The 25,556-nt window shown below is 36.6% G+C and overlaps 1 protein-coding gene across 2 annotated transcripts; it reads right to left on the bottom strand.

Annotated features, from left to right (window-relative positions):
* Window positions 1-1,601: 1,601 nt before the first annotated feature.
* On the bottom strand, window positions 1,602-15,702 carry LOC108678358 (glycoprotein-N-acetylgalactosamine 3-beta-galactosyltransferase 1-like). 2 transcript variants are annotated; one of them, XM_018166760.2, is made up of 10 exons: window positions 14,939-15,702; window positions 13,536-13,665; window positions 12,967-12,989; window positions 12,514-12,693; window positions 12,062-12,200; window positions 9,889-10,001; window positions 9,329-9,442; window positions 7,083-7,240; window positions 4,598-4,762; window positions 1,602-3,398 (listed from the first exon to the last, which is right to left on the bottom strand). In XM_018166760.2, exons 1-10 carry the CDS (start codon window positions 14,946-14,948, stop codon window positions 3,369-3,371), a joined length of 1,062 nt encoding a protein of 353 aa, XP_018022249.1. In that variant the 5' UTR covers window positions 14,949-15,702; the 3' UTR covers window positions 1,602-3,368. The 2 variants fall into 2 exon arrangements, with proteins under 2 accessions (XP_018022249.1, XP_018022250.1); XM_018166761.2 differs by having other exon boundaries at window positions 12,514-12,690.
* Between the last annotated feature and the right edge of the window lie 9,854 nt (window positions 15,703-25,556).

The following is a 25,556-nucleotide window of genomic DNA, read 5'->3' as shown; positions in this document are numbered from 1 at the left end:
CGTCAGTGCGCAAGACAAGGTCGGCCTCTTCATAGCGTTAGTAACTTATTTTTGCTCGTGAATCTATAGCTATCTGCCGAAGTTGTTACAATAAGCAAAATAACTGACCGTTTTTATCATCATATCGTAAGTTCCAAATTGTAAGGTATTTTTACTGAAATTAATAATAATTTAAGGGTCAGTTCTCTCATTTTTACCCTAACCAGGGTCTAGCTGGAGCATGCTAATCTACCCACACGGGTGAACGTGAAGCAAGTAATGTGGCAGGATCGCACGTCTCACCATTAATTTGTGCGTGATGTATAGAGGAACATAGAAAAAACTTACTTAATTCCTCCGTAGGCTTTTGTCAATCGAACATGTTTCATAATTTTTTTCTACAGATGAAATAACTAAATAAGTATATTAATATATCAAGCATTTTCCGGCATGGCATTTCGGCGCAGACGGCAGATGAATCAGCACTCTTGGAAGCAGTAAATTTTCCTCGTTTATTACTTCGCCTCTACACCGCCATCTCTGCCCATGATGAACGTCTTCGGTAATTAAGAATTTAAATGCACTTTAAGCACCGCCAAATACTTAGTTCAAATGCCTTTAGCTGTGGATTTACAAACTTTGAACGTGAGCCATGTTATTTTAAATGCAATTCGTTGAGGAACATTGATTATTTAATAGAAATTCAACATTGTTGAGCCCAAAAAGACATTCTATTTATAATTGCCTATATAGGTACTTTATTGACCGAAATAATGACGAATTGAAAATCTTCAAACGAAACTTCAATGCACATGATTTTCCCAAAATTAGGAATAATTTTTAAATGGAAACCTGCCATATGCGTTGAAAAACACTTCGATAAGTTTCAACAGCAACGTACATTTTCACTCGTAGGTTCCTCTTCAGCTCTATGAACGAAGTAGCCTTCTCAGTTGCTGCTTCTGCTTTTATATCGTCTGAGAGCAACAAAAAGTTCCCCAACTTGTTTTATATTTCCTTTGCGTTATTTTAAACTGTCTATGCGTGGGACTGACTTGACTTGATTAGCATGCCCAAAAATTCAACGAGCTTCGAAAGACAAAGTAACTCATGAAAGCTCGACAATGGTGGGAGAAGAGAAAGAGAGTTGTTGATTGCTCAAGCTCATGCATAGCTAAGTGATTCTCCTGTGAGAGACTACCCTTCGATAACTTTTACGAAATATTTATCATGATTTCATTTCTCCTCACTTTTTTGCCCAGATAATAAATTATTCATACATGACTAAAATGAAAACCAGCGAATAAACCCATTCGGTGCTGATGACCCCAATACCGTGTGCTTGTCTGCTAACTTTAGCTGGCAGACTGAAGCCTAATTGTGTATAGTGCTTAGAGTTCGGTCAACGACTTGATTTTTTGCTGATTACTTTAACTTTATTTCAGCATTATAATCGCACTGCGTGCAGAGCCATGACCTGTTTAGCCATTTTCCTCCTTCAAGGTTTTATCATACAAGCCTACCCATAAATTCGGATTCTTTTATATGCTTCAAATGGTAATCGTTTAGGAAGGGTTTGAATACGCGATTTGTTTTCTTGTTTTATTAAAATATGTTTTCACAAAACAAATGTACAATATGGTATAAGTAATTGATCATGAATTAGTATTGCACATGGGGTTTTTATCGCACATTAATAACTGAAATCGAGTGTAAATGCTCATAACATGATTCCTACTGAAACACATAACAAATTCGGGGAGCATTCGTAAAAATGAAAGATGTTTCGAAAGACTGTGATTTAAATGAAATGTTGTATGAAACCATCTGGCCAGAAATATATCATCAGATCGCCAACGCTAGAAACAGATGATTTTTTAAAAAAGTAAGACCGCTTTGATGCCCTTTCTCAGCATGATCTGTTGAACATTAATATGCTAGTTCATTTTTTCAGCTGGTGAAGTTTACCAGCTACAAGAGGTACAAGTTCAATGACGATGATTTAAGATGGTTTCTTAATAAAACCTGTGCAGCACCACCGTCCAAACAAATAGGAGTAAGATTTGTTTTTGTAATGAATAAAACGATGAGAATAGATCTAACAAGCAGGCAAAACTTGTGTTGTTCAAAATTGGGCGCGGAAACTCGATTAGAATTTATGATTTATAATAAAATTTGTGGAGGAAATATTTTGCCTATAAAAAGGCACAACTCATAAAAATAGTTCATAGAAGCCTGCAAGATTTGACTTCCAGTTTTGTGATTATACTATGATCTCTACCGAGTCATCAAGAATGTGTTATGAATTATTATCAATTGAGATTATAACTGGGCTCCCAATGTGGGACTTGCTACAGATCCTCGCTGGTAAGCTTTGCTCTGCTATAATTCACTTCATAAATGAAGGAAATAAAGGAGAAAAAAAATCAGTGACAGGAACAAATCACGTATTGATTTGTTTTTGAGGGGTCAGAGCAAAAAAATCCATATAGATGATTACAGATTTGAGACCACTGTGAGGTTACAATAATTGTCAAGAAGCTGGGTAATTTATATGTCCTTATTGGAACCAAATATTTTACAGTTGAAATTAAAGTTTTTGCCCAGTTTCTTGAATCCGCTGCTTTATATGAGTTAGTGATTAAAGCATGGAAAAATTCTTTAACGTTCAAGATATGGTGTACTGCACACCAGACAAAATCTGCGAAAACAGCCACTGCAACGAAAAGAGCGGGGCAACAGCAACCAGGCTGACAAAATATATCAGGGTTTGCATGTCCCCGAAAGAACCACGTAATAATTATTTGGGAAAAGCGAAGGCAATGATTTAAAAGTAGAGCGTCCCATCGTGTGAGCCCCTCTGCCCCAAACGACTATGGTGCAAACCTTTTCATATAAGGAATATCACACGCACCTCCAATATTATATTCGTAGGATAACACATATATACTAGTTTATTAGTAAAAAAAATTGCCAGACAATCACCCATGGATGTCTTTTTCTAATAATTTTCTGTTTATGACCAATTGCACAGATTTTGACCGCTTACGGCTGAGTTATTTGATGGGTCTATTCAGTAAATGCTTTATATTTCACTGAATTCTGAGTTTTTTAAACTGTTCGAAGTCATTCTAGGCACTTTCAAAGGAATGCTCTAAAGTTCCTTTATCATATGACCTCATGGGCACAACTGAAGTTATTTTCTCAACCATGTTAAATCAGCCGAATATTTAATTTCAGGTAATCCATGGCATAATCGTTTTGTATTGTTTATTCCTTAAGTGTTTCTAGTTGCATTATAATGAAAATAATTTTATCGATAAATGAGGAACAAAACCACTTAGAGGAAATGCTTCAAAGGGAATCGCCGCTGAGTTGTGGAGGGCAGATCAAGTCCACGTGCCGAATTTTTCGATGACCTGGAATTCAATACAGAATAATGACGTACATATTTTTCAAGACGTAATTTTTACTTATACAAGTACAATTTCCTTACTATTTTTCCAGATTTGGCGAATTTTATTATCTATGGATTTGAATTTGATGTTTCAATGTTGAGATATCTCTTGTCATTAAAGTTGACCAGAAACTTATAGGAATCGGGAAACTGCTAAAGGATGTAAGTGAATGTTTTAACCTCTACAAAACGAGCACCGACCAGGCGCTTTTACAACGATGGACCAATACATCCGGTAATGCTCTAAAGACTAAACCCCCAACCTTCAGACAAATGTTGGTGAACAATGGGAAAGCGAACAAATCAAATGACGCTCAAATTTTAAATTAGTGATCAAGACAAAACCCAAGCCAACAATGAACTATAACTATGAACTAATGAACTATAACTAGGATTGAGCTTCAGCAACTTTATTGTACAAAGGTAGAGAACATCACACAGACATATTTTAAACATTTAATTCTGGAGCAATCAATATGAATAATGATGATAATTGGATAGGAGAGAAATAAATACGAGTTTAGGAAAAATTAATTTACTTCTAGAATGTTTGAACATTAGAACGCCAGGTTATGGTTCGACGCTTTTGGAACTATTCAAACTTTTCGCAACGTTCGATCTACCACATGCGCTGCTAAAATCAATGAAAATAGTCGATCTCCAGCAGATATAGAGCAAGCAAATGAATGCGGCCTCATTTGCGGTCTGCTATGAGTATACGTAATAATGCAGTCTAAAGACTAACAATTTGGCTACTTGCTGTACAAAGCCGTGCCCAACCATAAACTGGTTCGGCTCTCGATTTTATTTTTTAAAGAGTAACTTTTTCACAGGTGAATGATTTTATTATAGATAACCAATCGCTGCACGTAATCAACAACATTATTCAAGATTAAATCTCCAAACTGCAATGAATTTTTCTTCGATTTGTTGCAAAGAATCTGCGAACAATCAATTTCAGCCTGAAATCACTCGTAATTTGAGTCATATACGATTCGAAATGTTCGACTTAAAATCTAAAAATAAACTGACCTCAACTGTACCTGTGACATATTGCTTAAAAAGAGTCTCGCGAATAAAGCCATAGGACTTTCCGGCCCTCAAACTCGTTTGCAGGTATTACAGTTATTTATTGAAGCTGTGAATTCTGGTTTTACTTGCCTGCATGGGGACAGTTCTGATGTCCGGAGGGAGGACAGGAGGGAAGGGCTGTTCGAGTTCAACCCCGAATGGTCTGACATGGTAGAGGAGGTAATCCATCTCGTCGATCTGATCTGGTCGAAGGTGGTGGAAACTGATGGCGGTGCTTGATAACCAGTCAGGTCCCTGGGAAAAAATATTATTCTGTATCTGACACTCCCATAAAACCTAATTTGACTCTGATGGACTGTCGTGAAATTTCTGTCGTAATGTTCAGATATACATATCATTCCGTGCCTTAATTTATGTCCTTCAGTTACTTTGAAATAAAAATTTTTGCCAATTGTCCAAACTGACTCGGCTCTTGCATGGCTAAGACCTAACACTACTGTTCTCCTAAGGTAAATAATTTCTTCAAGTCTATGATATTTCGCAAATGAATATATTCTTCTGATGATGGTGTAATGATTGTTTAAGAGCAACGCGCTATTTTGTTTCATGATGTTGCGTTTATGTTAAATAAAGCTTGATTTGAGTTTGCATATGCGGTGCCACTCAGAAAGGGAGGGAAAGCATGAGGTGACAGAAGAGAGAAGAATAAATAAAAAACAGAAGAAGAGACAAAAACGACACAGAGCATATAATTATGCTGAAGGTAGGTTTTTTGCATTAGGTTCAGGTTCAATTCGGATAAGCCGGAACCTGCGTAATCTTTGGTGAGTTGTACGAATGAACGAGGAGCAAACTATGGCACAATATTTCTGATTTAATATCTTGGATTATTATATGAAAATAAAAATGGCACACACTCTCTATTTGCTCATGCATTTCGCTTTTTTATGTTTAATGTTGTAATATTTTTTAGTACTTTTCGACAAAAAATCATGTTATAGTGAAGTTGATGATGGTGATGGGGATGTTGGTGAGTCACTCAGGAGCTATGTTGAAATGTTATTTAATGACTTGACAATAGGTCTTCAGTCTGGTCTTGGTTATTAGCTGTGAGTCCAATTCGTAGAGTAACGTCTGTTGTGCGTCTTGGTGGAGGAGGTGCGGTGCTACTAGGAAAAGTGAAGAAATAACAAGAGGTGTAACAGAGTAGCCAGAAATGTGAAGAGAAATGGTGAAGGCAATTGGAGAAGGAAGTCCCGCATAACTCTGTTAATTGATTGCTGGTGTCTAGTTAGGTTGGGGAGAGGAGGGAGGGTAAAGATACCTTGATTGATGTCTATGATGGAGTGGGTCGTGGTTCAATTTACATTATTTATATATACAAGTTTGCGTTGAGAAATATAGATATTTAGGTAGTGAGTCACTATCGGCGAGTTTTGCCTGTCATTCTATCTGGTAAATTCAGGTAGCGTCATTCTGGTGGAGCGAGAGTCTAGTTGTTTGGGGATAACTGCACCCAGGCGCCCAGATGTATCCAAAGATCGCCGATGTGCACATAGTCTTTTGTGTTGGTGGTTTGGGTGTGTGGGGTTGGTGGTTATGTGTTCAGGGGTGAAGGTGGGGGGCCTAGTGAGCTTATTTGAAGCACTTGAATAACCGATGCCTTCTTTCTATGGCGTCTAGAGGAATGTAAGAAGATTGAGGGCCAGGCAGTTGTTGGGTATGTGGCATTCCTCGTGTATTTTCATCATAGGCATGAAGTCGGAACGGTGTATGTATGCGAAGAATCTTAATTATTAATCTCACACACAGCCCAGCAAACCCGCGAGTACACAAAAAATGGACATTCACTTCGAAAACTGGCCACAACATATAAAAGATGCATCCGAAATCTCGATTCTGAGTCATATCCTGTGTAAAAATTGTTCTCTAAAGAATTCTCATACAAATACAATAGCAAGCCAGTCTTTATCACAACTCCTCATGGTACTTCATACTTATTAGCCCCCATCAGACACCTATAAAGCCAGACATATGAGGAAGTTAAAAGTGACTCCGTGCATCTGCCCTCACTTGAGCAAATTTAGGCCTGCAACAATAGAGGCTTGCAAAAACTACTGAACTCTTCCTAACACTTGGTGAGATTGAAGTTACTAGTAACCCATCCAACACGAAGACGTAAGTAATTCAAGCTACCAGATTCTATTCGCCAATGAAATAAGAAAAACTATGCGTGGCATAACCGTTCCACACTTTATTCAGTTTGTAATTTGGTTTCTGTGCCTTTATGTGCTATTCATTTTTCGTCATAGCCACTTGAAATTTTTTAAATTATTTTCTTAAATTTAACTTTACTTTATTTCAACCAAACACCAAAAATTCGGGGTGGGTATTGTTCAAAATAAATTATGCTTATCTACTTATCACAATTTAATGATAAATTATGTTCCAGATCTTTCTCATAATGGCGCCAGTGTACTTCCGCTAATAAAATTGGTTTATTCCTGCAAGGCATACTCAGCACATACATAGTGCACAGTACATGTACTTACAGTTTAATTTACCATTGATGGTGAATGATCGGTCAATATAATGTTACCCGTCAAAAACTCACAAGCTTTGGAGGGTAGAAACTATGAGGCCACTCCCAGCTCTTGTTTCCCTGTAAGGCGTAGGACAGCTGGTCTGCGGGAGGCTGATAGAAGAAGCGCCCTCTGCCCAGCTCGTCTCTTGAGTCCCCGGCCACGACACCAACATTGGTCAGGCAACGACCTAGGGCAAGCCCCAAAATAAGCAGAGAATCTGTACTCTGTTGATGCGATAAAATTAAGTGACAAATAAAAGTGAGAAGTGAAGTCAATGGCTGAAGTTGTCTATTCGGGATTCACGACGAACACAGGGTAGAGATTTAGAGTAGAAATTTGGTGGGGAAAATCAGTACTATGCGGCAAAAAATAGAAACTTAAACAAACAAAAATAATTATACTTTAAATTAAATAATAAATAATTATAATCTACTGTTACCTAACACTTTCAGATTACTTCAGACAGAAAATGATCTAACATAAAGGGCAATCTCATTGGTCCTCCACTACAACTCCCCACATGCAGGCTTGCCTCTCGCTCAGTCTCTTCTTGCCCACCGCTTCTACATCAGCGACCTACCACCACAGCCTGTCACAGATTAGATAGCATTTGCAGAAGGTATAACGCAATAACTTACGGGCTCTACCCACCCAAATACGAAGCAACACAACACGTAAAACAGCATATCAACACATTTGAAAAAATGGCTCACTAGGACGAGCACAAAAAAGTTTAAAATAATCCCCATTAGTAGGCGAAATAAATCTGATGTGGTCATTGACAGCAAATACTATCCATATACAAACGACGGTACAATCATAGGATAAAAATTTACATCACACAGTTAAAGGTCCCAAGTAAACACCAGGAAAGCAAAAGCCCTCACGAATTTATATAAAATACACAACGGGCAACTGCACCTGGCCGACAGTTATTGAGTGGACGCGCCCAGGTTCAGTTGTCCCGATGAAGACTACGAACTGAAAATCACAGAGTGACTTATCGAAAGGCGATACTGATGGCTAAGCGTAAACCCAACAACTGACTCGCCAAACCTACCTCCTGCGTCTCACGTGGCTCTCCCACCACCTTTATCATCATCATCGCCATTATCAATCATTTCCATCATATCATGCCGTTTGAAAACTAAAAAATTTAACATTCATTAAAATATTTAGAAAGCGGAACTTATGTATACAAGGTAACTAAATGTCATTTTAGTTTTGTATTATACTTAAATATGGAAGTACTGTATTAATTGAGCCACAAATCAAATTTCATCCCCCCCCCCGTGCAAACCATCCAAAGCGCTGCGATGGGTTCCTCCCCTCTGCCCAACCACAATCAAACCCCACGCACCCATAATAAACATGGTTATGCTTTTTTTATCTATGCACCTTTCTCATCCCCAATCGTCATTTTCATTTCTCCTTTCTCTTTCTGCTCATTTTGCGCCTCTTCTTGTTCTTTCCCATTCCTTTCTGATGACATCACAAGCAAGCAAGTAACAATTAACAGTGTTACAGTATGATATTCTCACTCTCCTCTTCAGTGAGAACAGTTCCAGGTGCTCTATATAGGCTATCCCAGTAGCTCCGCTCCACATCCCGCCAATCCCAGACGAGAAGATCTGCTGGACTGCCTCCGATTGCCGCACCACAATTCAATCTCTTGATCGAAATGCCCACTTCATCTGTATTCTGTCATTAGCAACTATTGCAGTTATAAGTGCTTTTTAAACGTGGCATCGGTACTCATTACGACGAGATCATGGACAAGTTGCTTCTCCTCAAATTCTGTGCCGTTCGGTGCCAAATAGCGGTGCTCTATGCTGACCTATACGAACCGGAGCCTGGGCTATAGGTTTAACCTAAGTTTTGTGCCAGTCATTTCAATAAATATATTAAGCTTATACAATAGTCACTATTTTTCCACCCTTCGTTTTTGTCCATCAAGCTCATACAGATGGTCTATAGTCAAGTGTTACGCAGTCGTCGAGTGAAGTATTGTAGATCTTGTCTTACAGAGCCTATTTGCGCATAACATAGTTTTATACAGTTCGTTTACGGAATGGTGATGTATGTTCCTCACTCGACAACCAATTAAAAAAAATCAACAGTCGTTATTCTGATAAGTAAATTAGGCGCAAAGAGATGGCATTGAGAAGTTGCTACAAACGAACAAAGCCATTGTAAATACTATGAATAAACACTTATAAACGCAGGTAAAAATCATTAGAGGGCCTTGCAAAAGTGTAAAATTAAAATAGCACACCGACTTCGACGTCGTCATCCTCCCCGATATCAGAAGCTCTGCATTTTTGTGGATCAGGGAGCGCTTCCTCGACGAATTTCCTCAAGGCGGCGCGGCTAATGACAAAGCCAGCTCCTGTTCGTGCATTATCCAGATCAGAAAAAGTTCATTCGATATTAATGTCAGGAAATATGTAATAGGACTTACAAAGTGACTTTAAACCCACATTGATCATCATTTCCATGCAGTGATCGTTCAATCGAAACTCCTATCAAGTCACGTAGATCACATCAAAATCAAAACAAATTATCATAGAATTTGTAAAATTGTAGAAGAGATTGATTTATGAAATTACATAGTCTTGAATATTATTAAGCTGAATCACAAAATTAATATATATCGCTATTTTGAAGTTAATCAATGAAAAAAAATCAGAGTTATCGTTGATTGCGATAGGCCGATAGCTGAAAATTTCACACGATTTAATATTATAATGTCACTATAATTTGATAATAAATTGATTCCATCCTGATTCGTGAAGAAATGCTTATTGAATAGATAGTGGCTATTTATGAACTTACCTCCAGTCATGTAACCTTCTGGGTTTGAACTCGTGTATCTTTGGCCGAAGTGTATTGGAAACTCCGGGTCGTAGAGGCTAAGCATGTATCGTAAATTTTCTACCACCAAATACCTGAAAGTATTAAATTAAATAAAGTATAATAATTAAATAATTTGGATTCCATAATTATCGCATCGCAGATGGGAAACAGGTTCTGAGCTATGAAATAATAATGATGATTTTTAAAGAGTTGAATGTAGGTTTCTTACAGCTAGTTTATCACTCGCGATTAGCGGCACTGTTTCCTTCCTTATGAAGAACAATTTTTCCTACTCCCAGTACATACATAATAAATTCCGCTAATATAAAATTGGTAATGCAAGAACAATATAACTATGACTCATGCATGCTTGGCAAATCTCGAGAGGAGCAACCCGGAGTGATTACATATTTCGCCCACCTCTGAGTGAGATATAAGTCAGCTGGGTTAAATTTTAAGTTAGCTAATAATAAATGCATTGTTTAATTTTTAATATATCAACTAAATCCCCGATATTGGCGAGTTAAAATTGTTATCAACCTCACAGAAGTTCAACTGTACACCTTTTGGATTAAAATAGCTGCTTTCTACGATTCAAGTGTAATTCCGTGCAAATTTACGCAATAATTAATGTTCTATCTCACCGTATTCCCGCATGAAATTTCCTGTATTATGCTAAATAAGAATTTAACGGATTGATTAAAATTATTAGTATAGCACTAGAAAAATTTTATAAATAATGCTATTACGTAAACAAAATCATGAGCAAAACGCTAAATTCTATAAAATAGATTTTTGAATTTTGTCAGGTTATCAAGCAGAATTGTTTTGCAACTTACTGCATTATTGGGGAAAAATTGGTGCTTGTTGCAACTTATGTTAAATTGTTTCGAAGATATTTCTAAAAAGAACCCGCCCTGAATTTCAACTGAATAAAGTAAAGATCTTGCAGAAATGCCTATTGATCAAGCCAAAAATAATTGCTGGAAGTTTTAAACACTCACGAGATTTTCCGCAGCTCCTTTATTTTCTCATTTCATGTCAGCCTTTCTGAAGCATAATGATAAGGTTCATATCTGATGAATTGCTTGATTTATATTTGTTCAACGTGAAACATGATATTAAATCAAAACAAGCAGAGTTTCATGATATGAGCAATGATATTAAATAAAGCATGATATAAAATCAAAACAATCGGCGTTTCATGATATGAGCAATGATATTAAATGAAGCATGATATTAAATAAAAAAAAGCGGAATCTCGGAGTTTTGCAAGTTACACATCAGTGAAATGTAATCCACGTATTGTTTTACCTGAAATCTAGTCAACTTTTGATATATGTTTTTTCCATTATTTGATTTGAATTTACGTGCAATCATGGATTGCATTGAAAATTTACTGAACTAGACATTCCTTTCATTATGTCATAAAACGAACGAATTTACTACGACTTGCAACTTTGCTGGAGTAATCATTTTGAAAAATTGTGTATGTGCGAAGCCTTCAAATATTTAAGTCAACTCGAGCGAAATTTTCGCAATGTAGCTGCGCACCTCGATCGCCAGTCATTTGTTGACAAGTGTTCATGGTTACTAGAAGAGTGCAGTGGTTTTAGAGTGAGAAATTTTCCTGTTGGGTTCTAGGATAGGGTTTTGGCGTACTAGTAGAGGAATATATATACTTTAGTTACAGGTTTTACTGATCGGGGTTTATGAATGGGGTAATTTGAGCCGTCTGATTTTATGGGTTCTAATGCTCGCTGTTTACAGTATTTTTTTGTAGCTTTCTATTAAAAGTTTGTAACAGAGATTTTACCGTTTTGACAGATTTTTTCAAATTTTCTTAGATTATTTTACTATTCCGTTGGGGCAGCCTATGCATGTTGAAGTTCTCCCGCAACAGCAACATACCACAAGTCATGTATTTGTAAGCATATGTTGGTAAATATCACTTAGATAACCGTCCATTTGCAGAAGTAACATTTTATTCAAAAATTTTAATAGAACCTAATGCAGCAGAAGATAATGAACGAGTGCCGAAATTTCAATCCAACCATAATGCTAGTATAGCATCGTTTGGCATTACATTTTTTAGATTTATTTGGTATTTTTATTTTGTATTTAGATTATATTTAGAAGAAGTACAACTTACGTGTCATCATCTGCCCTGATGAACCAGTCGTAGTCGTTGATGTAATGCTGGTGTACGTACTTGAAAGCTCTCTTGAATTTAGCCCAAAGGAAAGTTCTGCTCTCATTCGTGTTCAACTTGATGGTTGGTATAGAAGCATCTGAAGAATAAGATCGTGTCATAGTTTTTGAAATAACGAAATATAAATACAGTAAATCATCAACAGCAAAAATGTCGACTGGTTCCGATGTATCTTTGCCAAATCAATATCCATAAAATAGCCTCTAAAATCAAAAATTACTACAACTACTATTTAAAATTGTATCTCATATTTGTCTTTACGAAATTTAATATTTAGATAGCTTTATTCATTATCCTCCCTCCATATATATTTATTTCGGTATTTATAACTTAATGGCGTTGATAATTTTCAATAAGTAGGACTCCCCAAAATCCATAACAAGCTGCCTCACCCTCCTTGGTGCTCATGAAGAGCAGCTTGTCGACCCTCTTGCCCCACGTGTCGCGGACGTGCACAGCTTTCGTCTGGTGGTTGTCAGGCTGAGTCATCACCCAGACCAGCAGCTTAATATTCTGCAGCTGCTGCAGATGCTCATCCCTCACACGCGGGTGCCCTTCTAGTGCAGCGTCTTCTGAGAGCATATTGACACTTACTTAGATAATATAATAACAAATAAATAATAACATTAATGACAACACTTGATAGTTTCATAATATTTTTAATGTTCTGAAATTCAAGTGGATTGTCAACCAGGAAGAAAAATTAGTCAGACTTTAATGGAAAACTTCATGGATCGCAAAGAAAATAAATTTCACATCTTCGGCGCTGTTAAAAATTTAATATCCCAACCCAAATGAGACATAAATGTAAAATTTCACAAAATTTACTAATTTCCAATACCTACCATCAAAGTTGAACTCGGAGCGCCTGCATTTTTTCCATGAAGGTACAACGCCAGAAATCAAGCAGTCGAGGGTGATTAATACACCGGAAGTGAGTTTTTTCCAAGTGACGATGTGTACGAAATGCACATAAATTCAGAATAGCTCTTAAAATGAGAGATTCAAGGATTTCAAGAGTTTTTTTTACAGGAGTTTCCATCAGCTTCTCCATGTTGTGAGTTTGGAGGTGATCCCGGTCGACGAATCCAAAAGAGAAAATGTGCGTTGGAAGTTAATAAAATTCTTCTAAATAATGTGTTATTATTAAAAATTTTTAAATTTTTAGAATATAAATTACGACCCGTTTACGTTTTTTGTTCCTGGTCACCGTTTATAAATAAATAGCTGGGTAAGCATGTAAGAATCCATATCGCAATCTCATTAACGAGTGGAGTAAAGTCCAGCCTAATTTGTGAAGAAACTCATAAGGAAGAGCCGAGCCTGTTTGTATAGCCTCGCGGTTCCCAATCAGAGCTTTAAGGCATAAAAGCTACTGTTTATGACGAAATCTACGAATTAAATGCTCACGTACCTCAGTAGTGACTTAGCCACCTTATGGTATCGAGTTACGGTGAGGGTATCTAGGGTTACGAAGGCAAGTAAAGCAAACGTTACTCCAAGTGCCGCGCTGTGTACGTGGTGCCATTTCAGTAGTCGGATGCCTGCAAGCACATACATGATTAGTCATTTTTTTATATTTTATTATGATCGTCTTTGATGAAATTTTATGAATGCTGCTGTAACTTACTTCTAATTGAAGAAAACCTGCGTACATCAGATCCTGAAAAATTAACGTACAATTAAGCCATTCAGGTCTAATTAGAATACCGAAATATACTGTTACGCTCATGAACTCGGTACAGAACACGACTTTAATTTGTGCGTCAAAATTAATACAATGAACACTTTCTTATGAAAATTATCCAAGTTAGCCGAAGCAAGGAAATACAATTTTTCATAATTTTCAGCTGATGTTTGATTGCGATATACAGCATGAAAGAAATTTATCCATGAAATGGTTTGTATAAATAATATGCAATTTTATTCATGCATGTAGCAAATATCGGTGAATTTTGTATTAATAGTGTTTGCCGCAGTAATTGTGGTGACTAAGCTAAATCTGGAGTACTCTTCATTACATAATTTTCCAGAATCGACCATCTCGTCTCGTAACAAGTGACTGGCTGCAAGCGTAAATGTAACTTAATTACTTTAAAATTAGTAAATTTTATTATATGTAATGAAGTATATAAGAAATTTGTACTTGGTCGTCAATAAATTTGTTTTAAAATCGAAACTATGTTTTAATATCAAATCGTAATATTTCTTTTGATGAAATATTAATCTTTCTAGTGTCTCAGGAAACCCCATCTAAAATTACATTCCCATGCAGGTAATCGCGCCTGAAAACTGAACAGCGTGCATATATCCAGCGCCATTCATCAAACAGCATTTTTGACAAATAGGGATCAAATTTTTTTTAGATGTGCTGCGCTTTAGGCTAAATGAGTAATTTTTCTCTCATTCGTATTATTGTACAAATATTTTCATTATTTTTACTCTCATTCGTAGCAACAGCCCGTAAAGAGCAGAAGCATCAAAAGTTGAATAATGCCGAATGAAAATAAGAAATTTTTTGAGTTTTCAAGAAAAATGGTCATAATTATTCACAACTTAGTTTCAGAGGTTAGTATTTCAGGCTAATAATTGAGTTTAAAAGTTAAAAATAGTTAAACCTAACTGTGTATCTACTGTGTGTAGATATCTACCTACGTATTTGAAAATACGTAGGTAGATATGTGAGGGTTTGTATAGATTCAAACCGTACTTACATGTAACTTATATTTTCCGTTTGTTTACAAATAATTTCTCTTGACTGCTCCAACGTAAAAAATATGAGAGCAAGTGTTTATAAGTCAATGCTAATTTACTAACCTGCTGTCATATTCAGGAGCTGAAGTCATAGCCCAATTTGCCAGGTATTTCTTCAGTGAATTCAGCCGTAGTAAATTTTACCACAGAAAGATATCTATTTTTGTTTAAACAATCGGTCCTTCCATTGACTTTTTCATTGATGGATCATTCAGAGCATATAATGTTCAAGTCACAGAAAAATTTCCTCATAAAACACTCTCAGCGTGACCTGTTCTGCAAAATATTGGTTGTTAGGAAGAATTGTTGCTACACGCTTATTTTTCTAACACCGATTGTAAGTTTTCACAATAATATTCATCTATCCGTCAGCGTCACTTACTAATTATAAGTAGTGAGTGACAAACAGATACTCTAACATATAACTAGTGGAAGTTCAATTAGATTAAAAAACACACAAAATTTCGCTTGCCATGATTATTCAGCCAACTTGTTATAAAAAAAAATAAAATTCCATCAACCTGCTGCAGAATGGATGCCGTATGCTCCAGGGATGCCGTATTGCTGGCTTTTTGATCTCAATTAGACTTCTTAACTTACCTTATGATTCTTTCCAACTTTTAGGAATAGAGTTTCTATCGTTCAGATTTATTTTATTATGAATCATGAATCCTTGGGTGCACCTTTAATTGGGCCCGCACATGAATTATGTTAGGGTACATGTGAAATTGGACGACGAAAATTGTGAACAGGCGTCAGATTTCTGATGTAAATCTTTGCAAGATTGGTTGTTTTCATCCTAATTTTGGAGACGTATGGATGGTTATATCAATTATTTACAATAGAAGTTTTTTGGCAGAAGACAAAAATTAGCCATCGGAAATAAATAATTTTGATATTTTTAAGCGAGCAGGTCTTTAAAACAAAATATAATGGGGTAGTAAATTGAAAATTGAGCCGGGATAAGATTGGGATAAAACACTCTGTTCATATCCATAATTGCCAGATCATAAGATTCGTTGATTTCAGATGATGATACGAAAAACGCTGTCATCAACCACTAAACACAGCTCTGGGATGTATAGCATACAGCAGGATGGTCAGGACAACAGAACGGATACATGGCTGCCTCCTTCAACTGTAAGCCGACGTACTCCTTGTACAGAAGAGTATGTCGTAGCTAATTAAAGTGCCTTTTATAGAAACGAATATTTCGTTAAAGAAGCATGGCATAATGGGGTTTCAACAGCGACGCCTGACATAAACAAGTTTCTTCGCCTTGAATAAGCATCCTTTTCATTTTACAATAATATTTTGCCAGACACAAAAAAATATGATAACCCTACGAGTATCGCAGAGTAGGGCACAGAATCGATTAATAGGTATGTTTTCATTACTTAATTCAGTAGCAGATCTATACAATTATCAAATAAACACGAACTAACGAAGAGACATGAATATTCACGACATCCGACACTCGCTATATGTAAAACTGTGCATCCCTTTTTGGAATATAGACTGCCAGGGGTTAATGAATGTCAAATAATTCAATACAAGCGATTACATGAGAAATATAGTCTAGAATTAAGGAGGAAGACAAACATTTGTCTCGAGATAGAACGGTCTTCGCGCAGTTTGGTCTTCAGTGTTCGGCCACGCAGTAGTTTTTGACGTCATCGTGGTGGCGTCGGCACGCTGGATACGGGTCAGTATAAGACCGGCCTGGGCCTATACTTTCAGAAAAAAAATAAGATATCGTAAATTCATCAGCCAATCATTGACGGCCTTCCAAGCAAAATCCGCCAATCATAGACAAGAAAATAGAGCGTAAGTACTTATGTTCACTTAGCGTGTTTTGAAAGTATGGCCCCTGGTGCTGGCAGAGACTGCAAGGCGCCGTAGCGATGCCGCTGGGTGTGGCTGTGGCATCTTCTTCTGATAACGGAGTGTTCTCGCTTGGTAAAACGTATGCATTAGAATATAAATATAGAAAAATACTATTCGACATTATGATGTACTCTTCCGTATGATGTTCTCTAATAATTAAATGAATGTCTGGAAAGGAGGCAGCTGCTACGCACAGCTTCAACGGTCAAAAAGAGCATAGCTAGAATAAATAGCTGTTCGATAACTGCAATAACTTCATGGAGTAAAGTTTTGTTTGAAGCTTGGCTTGTGTTCGGTTAAACACTTTGGATTGTAGAATCTCAAAGTTATTAAATTGTATAAGGTCATAATCAATTTCATTGTATAAAATTTTGTGCTTGAGAATAGAGTTATTGCCGATTAGTGAGCACATGTTTACCACATAATGGTTCGAGCCATGTTCGCGTTTTATAAATTCGTTCTACAAATTTTACTTTTGACAAAATGCATTGTCACGAAGTTAATTAGTATTAGTTAATTAGTATTCTCTGCTGCCATTATGTTGTTCAGGTTTCGACATTGCTGATAAATCCTTTGATATCATAAACATAACATATGATAAATCCTATGTTTTTGATGGCTGCAACTCCTCGACCAGTCATGAGTGGTCGCAGATTTGAGTCCATGTGGGCTGTACAAAACAAACACGTACTGTACAGAACAAACAAAAGCAAAACAAACATGTACTGTAAAGAACAAACGAAAGCAAAACAAACGCGTACTTACGCACGCACGCATGCACGCGAACGGGCACCGCCTGAGACTGGATTCTAGTCTAGTCGGAATTGCCGATTCCATGACTACGAAATTATGCAAATCAAAATTAGCTATCAAAACAAATATGCACCGACGATGACTTCTGCATTAAAGAACTCATAAAAGAACTAACATTCATGGAATAACACGAATGAGGTAACTTTCACTTCCATGAAAATCTCTCAAATAATTTGAATGTAATGCGCACATACCTCCAGCGGGGAGGGAGTGCAGCGTTATGGTGGCTGGGGCAGAGGCAGCGTGAGCCTGCGCGCGGTACTCTCCTGTGTGCTGAGCAGACCGCCCCGCCCTGCGAGCGTCACAGTTTATTACGAAAGTAATCTACAGAAACACAATCATTTCATGAACATAAGTTAACATAAACTTATACATAAAAGGCAGAAAACGTTATTCAATTTTTCCCCAAGTCACCGGAATGAACTTGTTTGCCGTACTTGATTTCTTCTATTTTATATTGTTGTTGATATGAATTTTTACTTTGGTATCAACATCGCAATTACTCACTGGTCGATGTAGCGATACAAGTAAGTTTCATCGAGAGAAAACTTCAATAGTTTATCTAGAGACCGACGACCCGTCGACAGCACCACCATGGAATCTTCGTCTGAGAGCTGATGCAGAAAGCATAAACATCAAAACAAATTAGTTTGTTAACTCCCAACGGAAAGATAGTGGAGAACGATTGCAAATTTTCATAAAAGTGGTGTAGTTGAAGCAGCAATCGAAATCATTTGTTACGCTCAGGAGAAATATTTTCTATAGTTGTTAATTTGAAATAATATGGGATATCGTTTGGCTAACAATACCTAGTAATGTTTGTTTTGTTTAAGTGAAATTAACTATTCAAACCTTCAAGTTTCAGTTATTTGTGAATGGTAATTTAACTAAATGTAATTTCCACCATCTTGACGATGGGTTCGCCAACAGATGCCGAAAGCAACTGTATCTGTTGTAATTATTCAGTTTGAAATAATTAGTTTAAAGTAATAAAACATACCTTTGACATTTATCGATTATCATTTTTATTCATTTCACGAATGTAGGCGCCATTAAAGTTCTCAGTCGTGTTGTGGGGAGTGCACGGCCCGATCGTGGGGCCCTGGGCGAGCCCTCCCAGCACGAGGCACAGCCCCGCCAATGCCAAAAACAATATTTGCAATTTTACGCTGCTTCAATCCTTATTTATTGTTTTACTCGAATTATTTCGATTGTTAATTTAATTCAATCTTTGTTTCTAGTTGACGCGATTACGTAAGAAATCTGCTAAACCCGATTTCTTCAATCAATGAAATCATTTAAATCAAAAAATATTTTGTTCATATAATGTAAAAACGACTAAACTAAACATTCATGTAGCAAAGCTATTGTTAAAATTTAGACTCGTACATTTATCTGTGCATGCTTAAAGCCCCAGAATCGAACCAAACCAACTCTTGGCTTCAGTTCTTCCTTTTTCGCTTAGTTAATTTAACGACTGGAGATCTTTCCACAACATTTTTTTGTGACCCGTGGGTTCATGTTTTCCGGATACGGCCCGATACAACACATACGCTATACCCAGCATATAATAACGCAAAATTCAACATTACTTCCGATATCACCACTAATATGAAATTTTATATTTGTTTTGTTCCTTATACACAGGAAAAAATTTAATATGCATAAAATAAACAATCAATGAATTGATTAATTAATCAGTACAGTAAGTGGTTAATCAGTATGGAAAAAACACGCGTGAACAAATATGAGAAGAGCTCGTGGGTCGTTGTTATTCGATCATCATCACCAGAACAAACTTGTTTATTTTGCCTCAGCTGCTGCCTTTATACCTACAGAAGAGAACAAAAAGTTCCTCACCAAATTAGTGTTTTGCGATACTCGTTCCAAGTTTAACCGATCCGGATATGTTGTTAATGACTCGCCTTAATTAAAAATCGACGCGGAGCATCCCATAGAAAGCAGCTGTAGAATTGAGCTTGCACCGAGCGAAAAACTAGTTTCGGGAACGGTTAATGACTTACAAAGGTGGCCGCCGGTGTACGCAGAAAATGTAAGAATTCTGTGCAGGTATATGTTACTTAATATGCTTTGTAAAATACACACGAAAATTCTTCTAATCACTTTACTGAATATTATCAATTCCTCTTTCGTCCCGGGACCGTGTCTATATAGTACCTTATTTGGAGTAATAAATGATTAAATTCATTTATTCCGACAGTTCGATGAGTTATGTGAGATGCTCAAGCAAATTATGCTCCTCACATGAACAGGCCAATAAATACTTAGTTCGAGACGTTCAAATTACCGACTACCAACCAATAAAATCATGAAGGTTTATTGAATATACATCAAAATATTATCTCAGTTGACCGATGCACAATACACGTAAAAAACAACTTGAACATTCTTCGCACAGAATACCGAGAGTATCAATTACCTTACCAACTATTTTGGCTTATCACTGATTAAACGAGTTTGACAAGATCTCCTATACTTTTTCAGAGCAGACTGTACAGTTCGATCAAGAGGCTCGGTCACTTACCTGAGGTTCTATAAATATGCTGGTCAATCGTTCTACTTCATTTTAATGCGGAGTGAGCACTGCACTTGATTCAATGTCCGGCCTCACGAGTTGCGCTGTCAATTCAATGTAACGTTTTTCATCGGTGAAAAACTATTACATATCTTTTCTGTTATTTTGTTTATCGACATGATTTTTATATTTTTATCGACCTCATCGTTTTCTCACTCGTTAGAGAACGCAAATTATCCGTTGTTAAATGAGTAAGTGGTGTAAAGTTTGCAGTAAGAGCTGCTCTGAGGGAATCCATCAGATCTTCAGGTGGATTAGTGTTGTGATCGAGTGATGAACGTCAATTTCGCCGCGTACAGTCATTTTCAATTTTCCAAGTGGTTGAGAGATTTTCGTCAGACTAACCTTTTAACTGATTAACTTAACTAATGGTGGAAATGATATTATTTTTGGGGCAACTATTGATAACTATCGTTCTATCAACTCATTAATAAGGCTTATGCTAATGCATCTAAATACAAGATTTAGGCATTCATATTGGAAAAAGAACGGTTGTCACTGTTGACACCCAACTCACCTAACATTTTGGGTTCATCTTGTTCTGGACTGGCTTCTGAGACCCAACTGCATGGTAACTCCTCTTCACCTTCTATTTCTACTTCTGCAGAAGTGGTTGCACATTCTATTTAGTGACTTCCATAATGTTTGCGGCTAAGAGAACGCTATGAACCGAGCATTTCATCTGGCCCCTATTTAAAAGAATAAATAACGCCAAACCAATGAGCTTCCACTTCAGGTACTGAAATAATAACAAATAATGGTTTACAGAGTATCTTTTACACACAGTTTTACACACTTTTTTACCCAGAGTTTTAGACAGAGCACAGAGTTTTAATGCTTATCCTTCACCGTGAGCACAATTTAGAAAATGTATTTTGTAACAGTAATTTTGTTTAGGATAGGATTTTCTTCGGTATTTCCCCAGCATAAAATTTAAATGCAAGCAGTGTTTCGCTCTGAACCTCGTGTAGTGTGAGTGACCGTGATAAAAAAACGCGTCTCTTCTTTCCGTGTCGGCAGGTCCAAGCTACCTAATCAATCGAATGCTTTGGCGCATTGACAATATCAAAGAATTCAGAATGAATGAAAGTGAAAAATAAAACTCTTTCAAATAAAAGTAGGGCGTTCGTCCATGTCTTACCCGCAGCGGGGAGGGAGTGCAGCGTTATGGTGGCTGGGGCAGAGGCAGCGTGAGCCTGCGAGCGGTACTCTCCTGCGTGCAGAGCAGACCGCCCCGCCCTGTGAGCGTCATATATGTATCTCAGGTTCACTTTTGTATACAATGAATCGCAAACTATATCAATTATTGTATGCAGTTCAAAGTTGATTATCTTTTTATGATCAATTACATTAGTCTCACTCAAAATACCCAGTGCAACGATTTCAATTGCAACGATTAGATTATCAATGAAAATAATGCAAATCGCTCGCCGATCGATGTACGTACGTAATATTGATGTAAGTCCCATTTGAAAAGAAAAACTTCAACTGCGTTCCGGATAACAGCTGACCATCCGACAACAAGAGCAGGTAATCGTCGTCATCAAGCTGTATGAGGAAATTTGAATGAAAAGTTATGATAAAAATCGTGGAATAACATTATAACAAATTCAATTTTAACACAAGAGATGCGTACTTTGATATGATCAAGCCCGTCAGTCGTTAGAACGGCTTCCAATTATTATTTGCACTAGCACACATGACGCGATATAATGAACCAGATTTTTTGCTCATCAATCATAAAACAATAAACTTGAAGAAGACACAAAATTGTCATAGCTATAAACAACTCGGTTCGAGTTGTCACTTCATTCTAGATTCTCGAGTGCAAGAAACCTCGCAAAAGAATCTTTATCGGCAGGTAATGTGGAAAAATAAATAGTTGTAATATTACCATATATTCACGTCCAGAAGTCGAGTCCAATCTATTCAAGACAATATTAAAATATATAACTCAGTACTCACTGCATGCAGTGAGTGACAGAGAGCGCATTTACTCGTCGACGAAAACGTGAAGTCACGGACAGACAGACGGACATGACGAGCACAATCGAACATTTATTCAATAAATGAGAAAATGCGCCAAAAAGGAACATCAGATTTCGTAATTAATAAAAACAACAAAGTTCTACTCACCTTACTAATGTAGGCGTCTTTGAAGTTCTCAGTCGTGTTGGGGGCGCTGCAGGGCCCGATCGTGGGGCCCTGGGCGAGCCAACCCAGTACGAGGCACAGCCCCATCAATGGTCGGCCTCTTCATAGCGTTAGTAACTTATTTTTTCTCGTGAATCTACAGCTAATCTGCCGAGGTTATTTCAATTATTAAAATAACAGACCGTTTATATCACCGTAGCGTAAATTGCAAATTTCATAATGTTATTTTCTAATATTAATAATAATTAAAACGTCAGTTCCATCAGTTCTACTTCACCAGGGTCTACCTGGAGTATGCAGATCTTCCAACACAGGTGAACGTAAAGCAAGTAATGTGGCAGGTTCGCACGTCTTACCAACAAGTTGTGCGTGGTGAATAGAGGCATATAGAAAAAAACATACTTAATTCCCTCGTAAGCTATTGATAGAAGTATAATCGAGTAGATTCCATCAAGTTTTAATTTTTTGCAGATCAAAATAATAAAGAAATAAGTATAGTAATATTTCATGACTTTTTTTAAATAGAATTTCGGCGCAGACTGCCGTCGAATCAGCATTCATTAGTAAATTATTCTTGAAATTTTTTTCAAGTCATCGCTTTGCTTTTACACCGCCATTTCTGCCCATGAAGAACGTTTTCGATAATTAAGAAATTAAATGCACTCTAAACTGTTAAATGCTTGATTCAAATGCCCATATCTGTGGATTTACAAGCTCTGAATGTAAGCCATATTATTTTAAGTGCAATTCGTCGATGAACATCGATTTTTTAATATAAATTCAACGTTTTTGAGCTCAAAAAATACATTCTATTTGTCACTGCCTGTATTTTTACTTTATTGACCATAATAATGATGAATTGAAAAACTTCAAACAAGTTTAAATGTACATGATTTTTAATAAATTCGGTATAATTTTTCAGTGAAAATTAGCCAGTTGCGTTGAAAAACACTTCAATAACTTTGGGAAGTCAACAGAAATGTACATTTTCACTCGTTCCTCTTCAGCCCTCCGAACGAAGAAGCCTTCTCTGTTGCTGCTTCTGCTTTTAAATCGTCTGCGTGCAACAAAAAGCTCTCTAACCTGTTTTATATTTATTTTGTGTTGCCTTAAACTGTTTTAAGGACAAGCTTGACTTGATCGACATGCCTGGAAACTAAACGAGCATCGAAAGACAATGCAACCGGTAAATGCTAGCAGTATTTATGCTCGGCGATGTTAGCAGAAGCGAAGAGGAGCTGCAGATTTCTCTTGTTTTATTGATTCTCCTTTGAGAGCAAACTCGTCGACAACTTTTATGAAACATTTATTTTGGTTTCATATCTTCTTACTGGTTTTCAAAGAGAATAAATTATTAAAATAATAATAACGTGAGAACCAGCGAATAAGCACACTCTGTGCCGACAAAACCGGCGTGACTCGCTGCCGACGAAACCGGTCAGACGACTCGGTGCGTTCACTTGTCTGACAACTTTTGCGGACAGACGGAAGAGTGCTTGCGGTTCGGTCAACGTACGACTCTGTTTTTTACCTATTACTTTGATCTTATATGTCAACGTGCACACTGGGTGCAAAACAATGACCTCTTTAATTATTTTACACATTCAAGGTTATACCAGGCCAGCTAATGGATATTTATAGATTCTTTTTTATGCTAATTTATTCTGCAATTTGCTTCTCAGAGCTTTCGTAAAATGTTAATCAGTGGTATCAAGAGAATTATAATACTTTTGTACTTGTCTCGCCAATCATTTAGGCAGGTGAATGATTTGTGAATTTCTAGGCCGGTTATGTTTCATTCATATTTCCACATTGAGTCAGGCTGCCATGCATAGGAGGCGCAAAAACTGCTCAATCAGTGATACATTACCCGCTAATTGCCGAAAAAAAAATGCTTCTTATTCAGCTCATGATATATGCGTCGAAGGTGGAACATCAGCATGACGAGAGTGGTGCCACAACGAGCTTCGAGAAAAATTAACCCTTGACAGATCTTAGACCAAGGTTTGTACAGTGAAACTCTTCAAAGATGGAAATAATTTTTTAAAAGCATTTTTCCTGCTGTAAATATATTACATAAGTTTACAGAAACTTTTCACAGACCGACGAACGTCAACAAACTACGAAATAAATGAAACAGCGGTTGAGTTCACTCTGATTCTAAGCAGTTATGCGTTAGCGAACTAACCTCATAATTGAGATCAATACTTGCTTCTGTTCTAAACAAATTTTACACTATTAATCCTAATATCTTCCTCCAGTTTTCAATTTGAAATTTATTCGTATCATTTCATTCATTGCACTAAAATTCGAGTACAATCAGGAGATCTAAAATTATAATAATAATGATTACAACATATTTATAAATATAATATGAAAAATCTTTTATTTATAATATAATTTGTATGTATTTATATATATGAATTATTATAACATCGTATTATGCCATATAATTAATAGATTATTTACATATATGTCTTGTACAGCTTTGTTCAATTGGTTTAGTCTGTTACTTTTCAATTTCCTCCATACAAAATCAATTTTGTTCGCACATTGGAGGAAAACATTTTTTTCAATACACCAGCTTTCCTTCTTGTGTTGTAAAATGCATTACAGTTTTTTCGTAGTTTGTCACGTTGTGATATTTTTCAGACTTGTTTCGAGCAAATTCAGTGTAAATCTTAAGGATTTTGGCAATATTAAAAACAAGACATTGTGTAAACAATGTCTTGGTCAATGCAGCTCAATGTCAGCTGCATTGACAATGACAATGTCTTGCAGCTCTCAAGGCATTCTTAAAAAATTAAATATTGCTTTATTTATTATTTTATTTATTTATATGCATGTATCTACAAAATACCCATGCATTGAAGCTGCATATTTTCTAAAAATACGGTAAAATGGACGCCTAAGATTATTTACTTGAGAGTTTCAGATTTTTTTCAATGCCCCTGCTTCTTGAATAAATGCAGCCTGTATGACAAATTTATTTCATTGCGCTCTTGCAGACCGGCCAAAATACTACAGTGCCGAATTCTCTCCTATTATCTTATACATTGACCGAGCCTTGAAATTTTTTTAGACAACTGATTGCATTTCACCATGGGAAGTAGTTTGCCCATTCTTTTCGCGTTTGCACACATATTACCAATGTAATGCTATTTAATTTTTACCCATTTTTAAACATTTTACGGTAAAGGACGCACCGCTAGATTATTCCAAAAATTTTTT

Source organism: Hyalella azteca, unplaced genomic scaffold (assembly GCF_000764305.2).
Source record: "Hyalella azteca isolate HAZT.00-mixed unplaced genomic scaffold, Hazt_2.0.2 contig3633, whole genome shotgun sequence".
NCBI lineage: Eukaryota > Metazoa > Arthropoda > Malacostraca > Amphipoda > Hyalellidae > Hyalella > Hyalella azteca.
The sequence above is the reverse complement of the archived record's forward strand: the minus strand, read 5'-3'. Positions and strand labels throughout refer to the sequence as shown.

Bases quoted from the DNA above. Each gene is read 5' to 3' on its own strand.
- LOC108678358 (XM_018166760.2), bottom strand. The intron at 12,201-12,513 runs GTGAGGCAGCTT...CTTATTCTTCAG, and splicing joins CTTCATGAGCACCAAGGAGG to ATGCTTCTATACCAACCATC. The intron at 9,443-9,888 runs GTAAGTTCATAA...ATGCACGAACAG, and splicing joins AGAAGGTTACATGACTGGAG to GAGCTGGCTTTGTCATTAGC.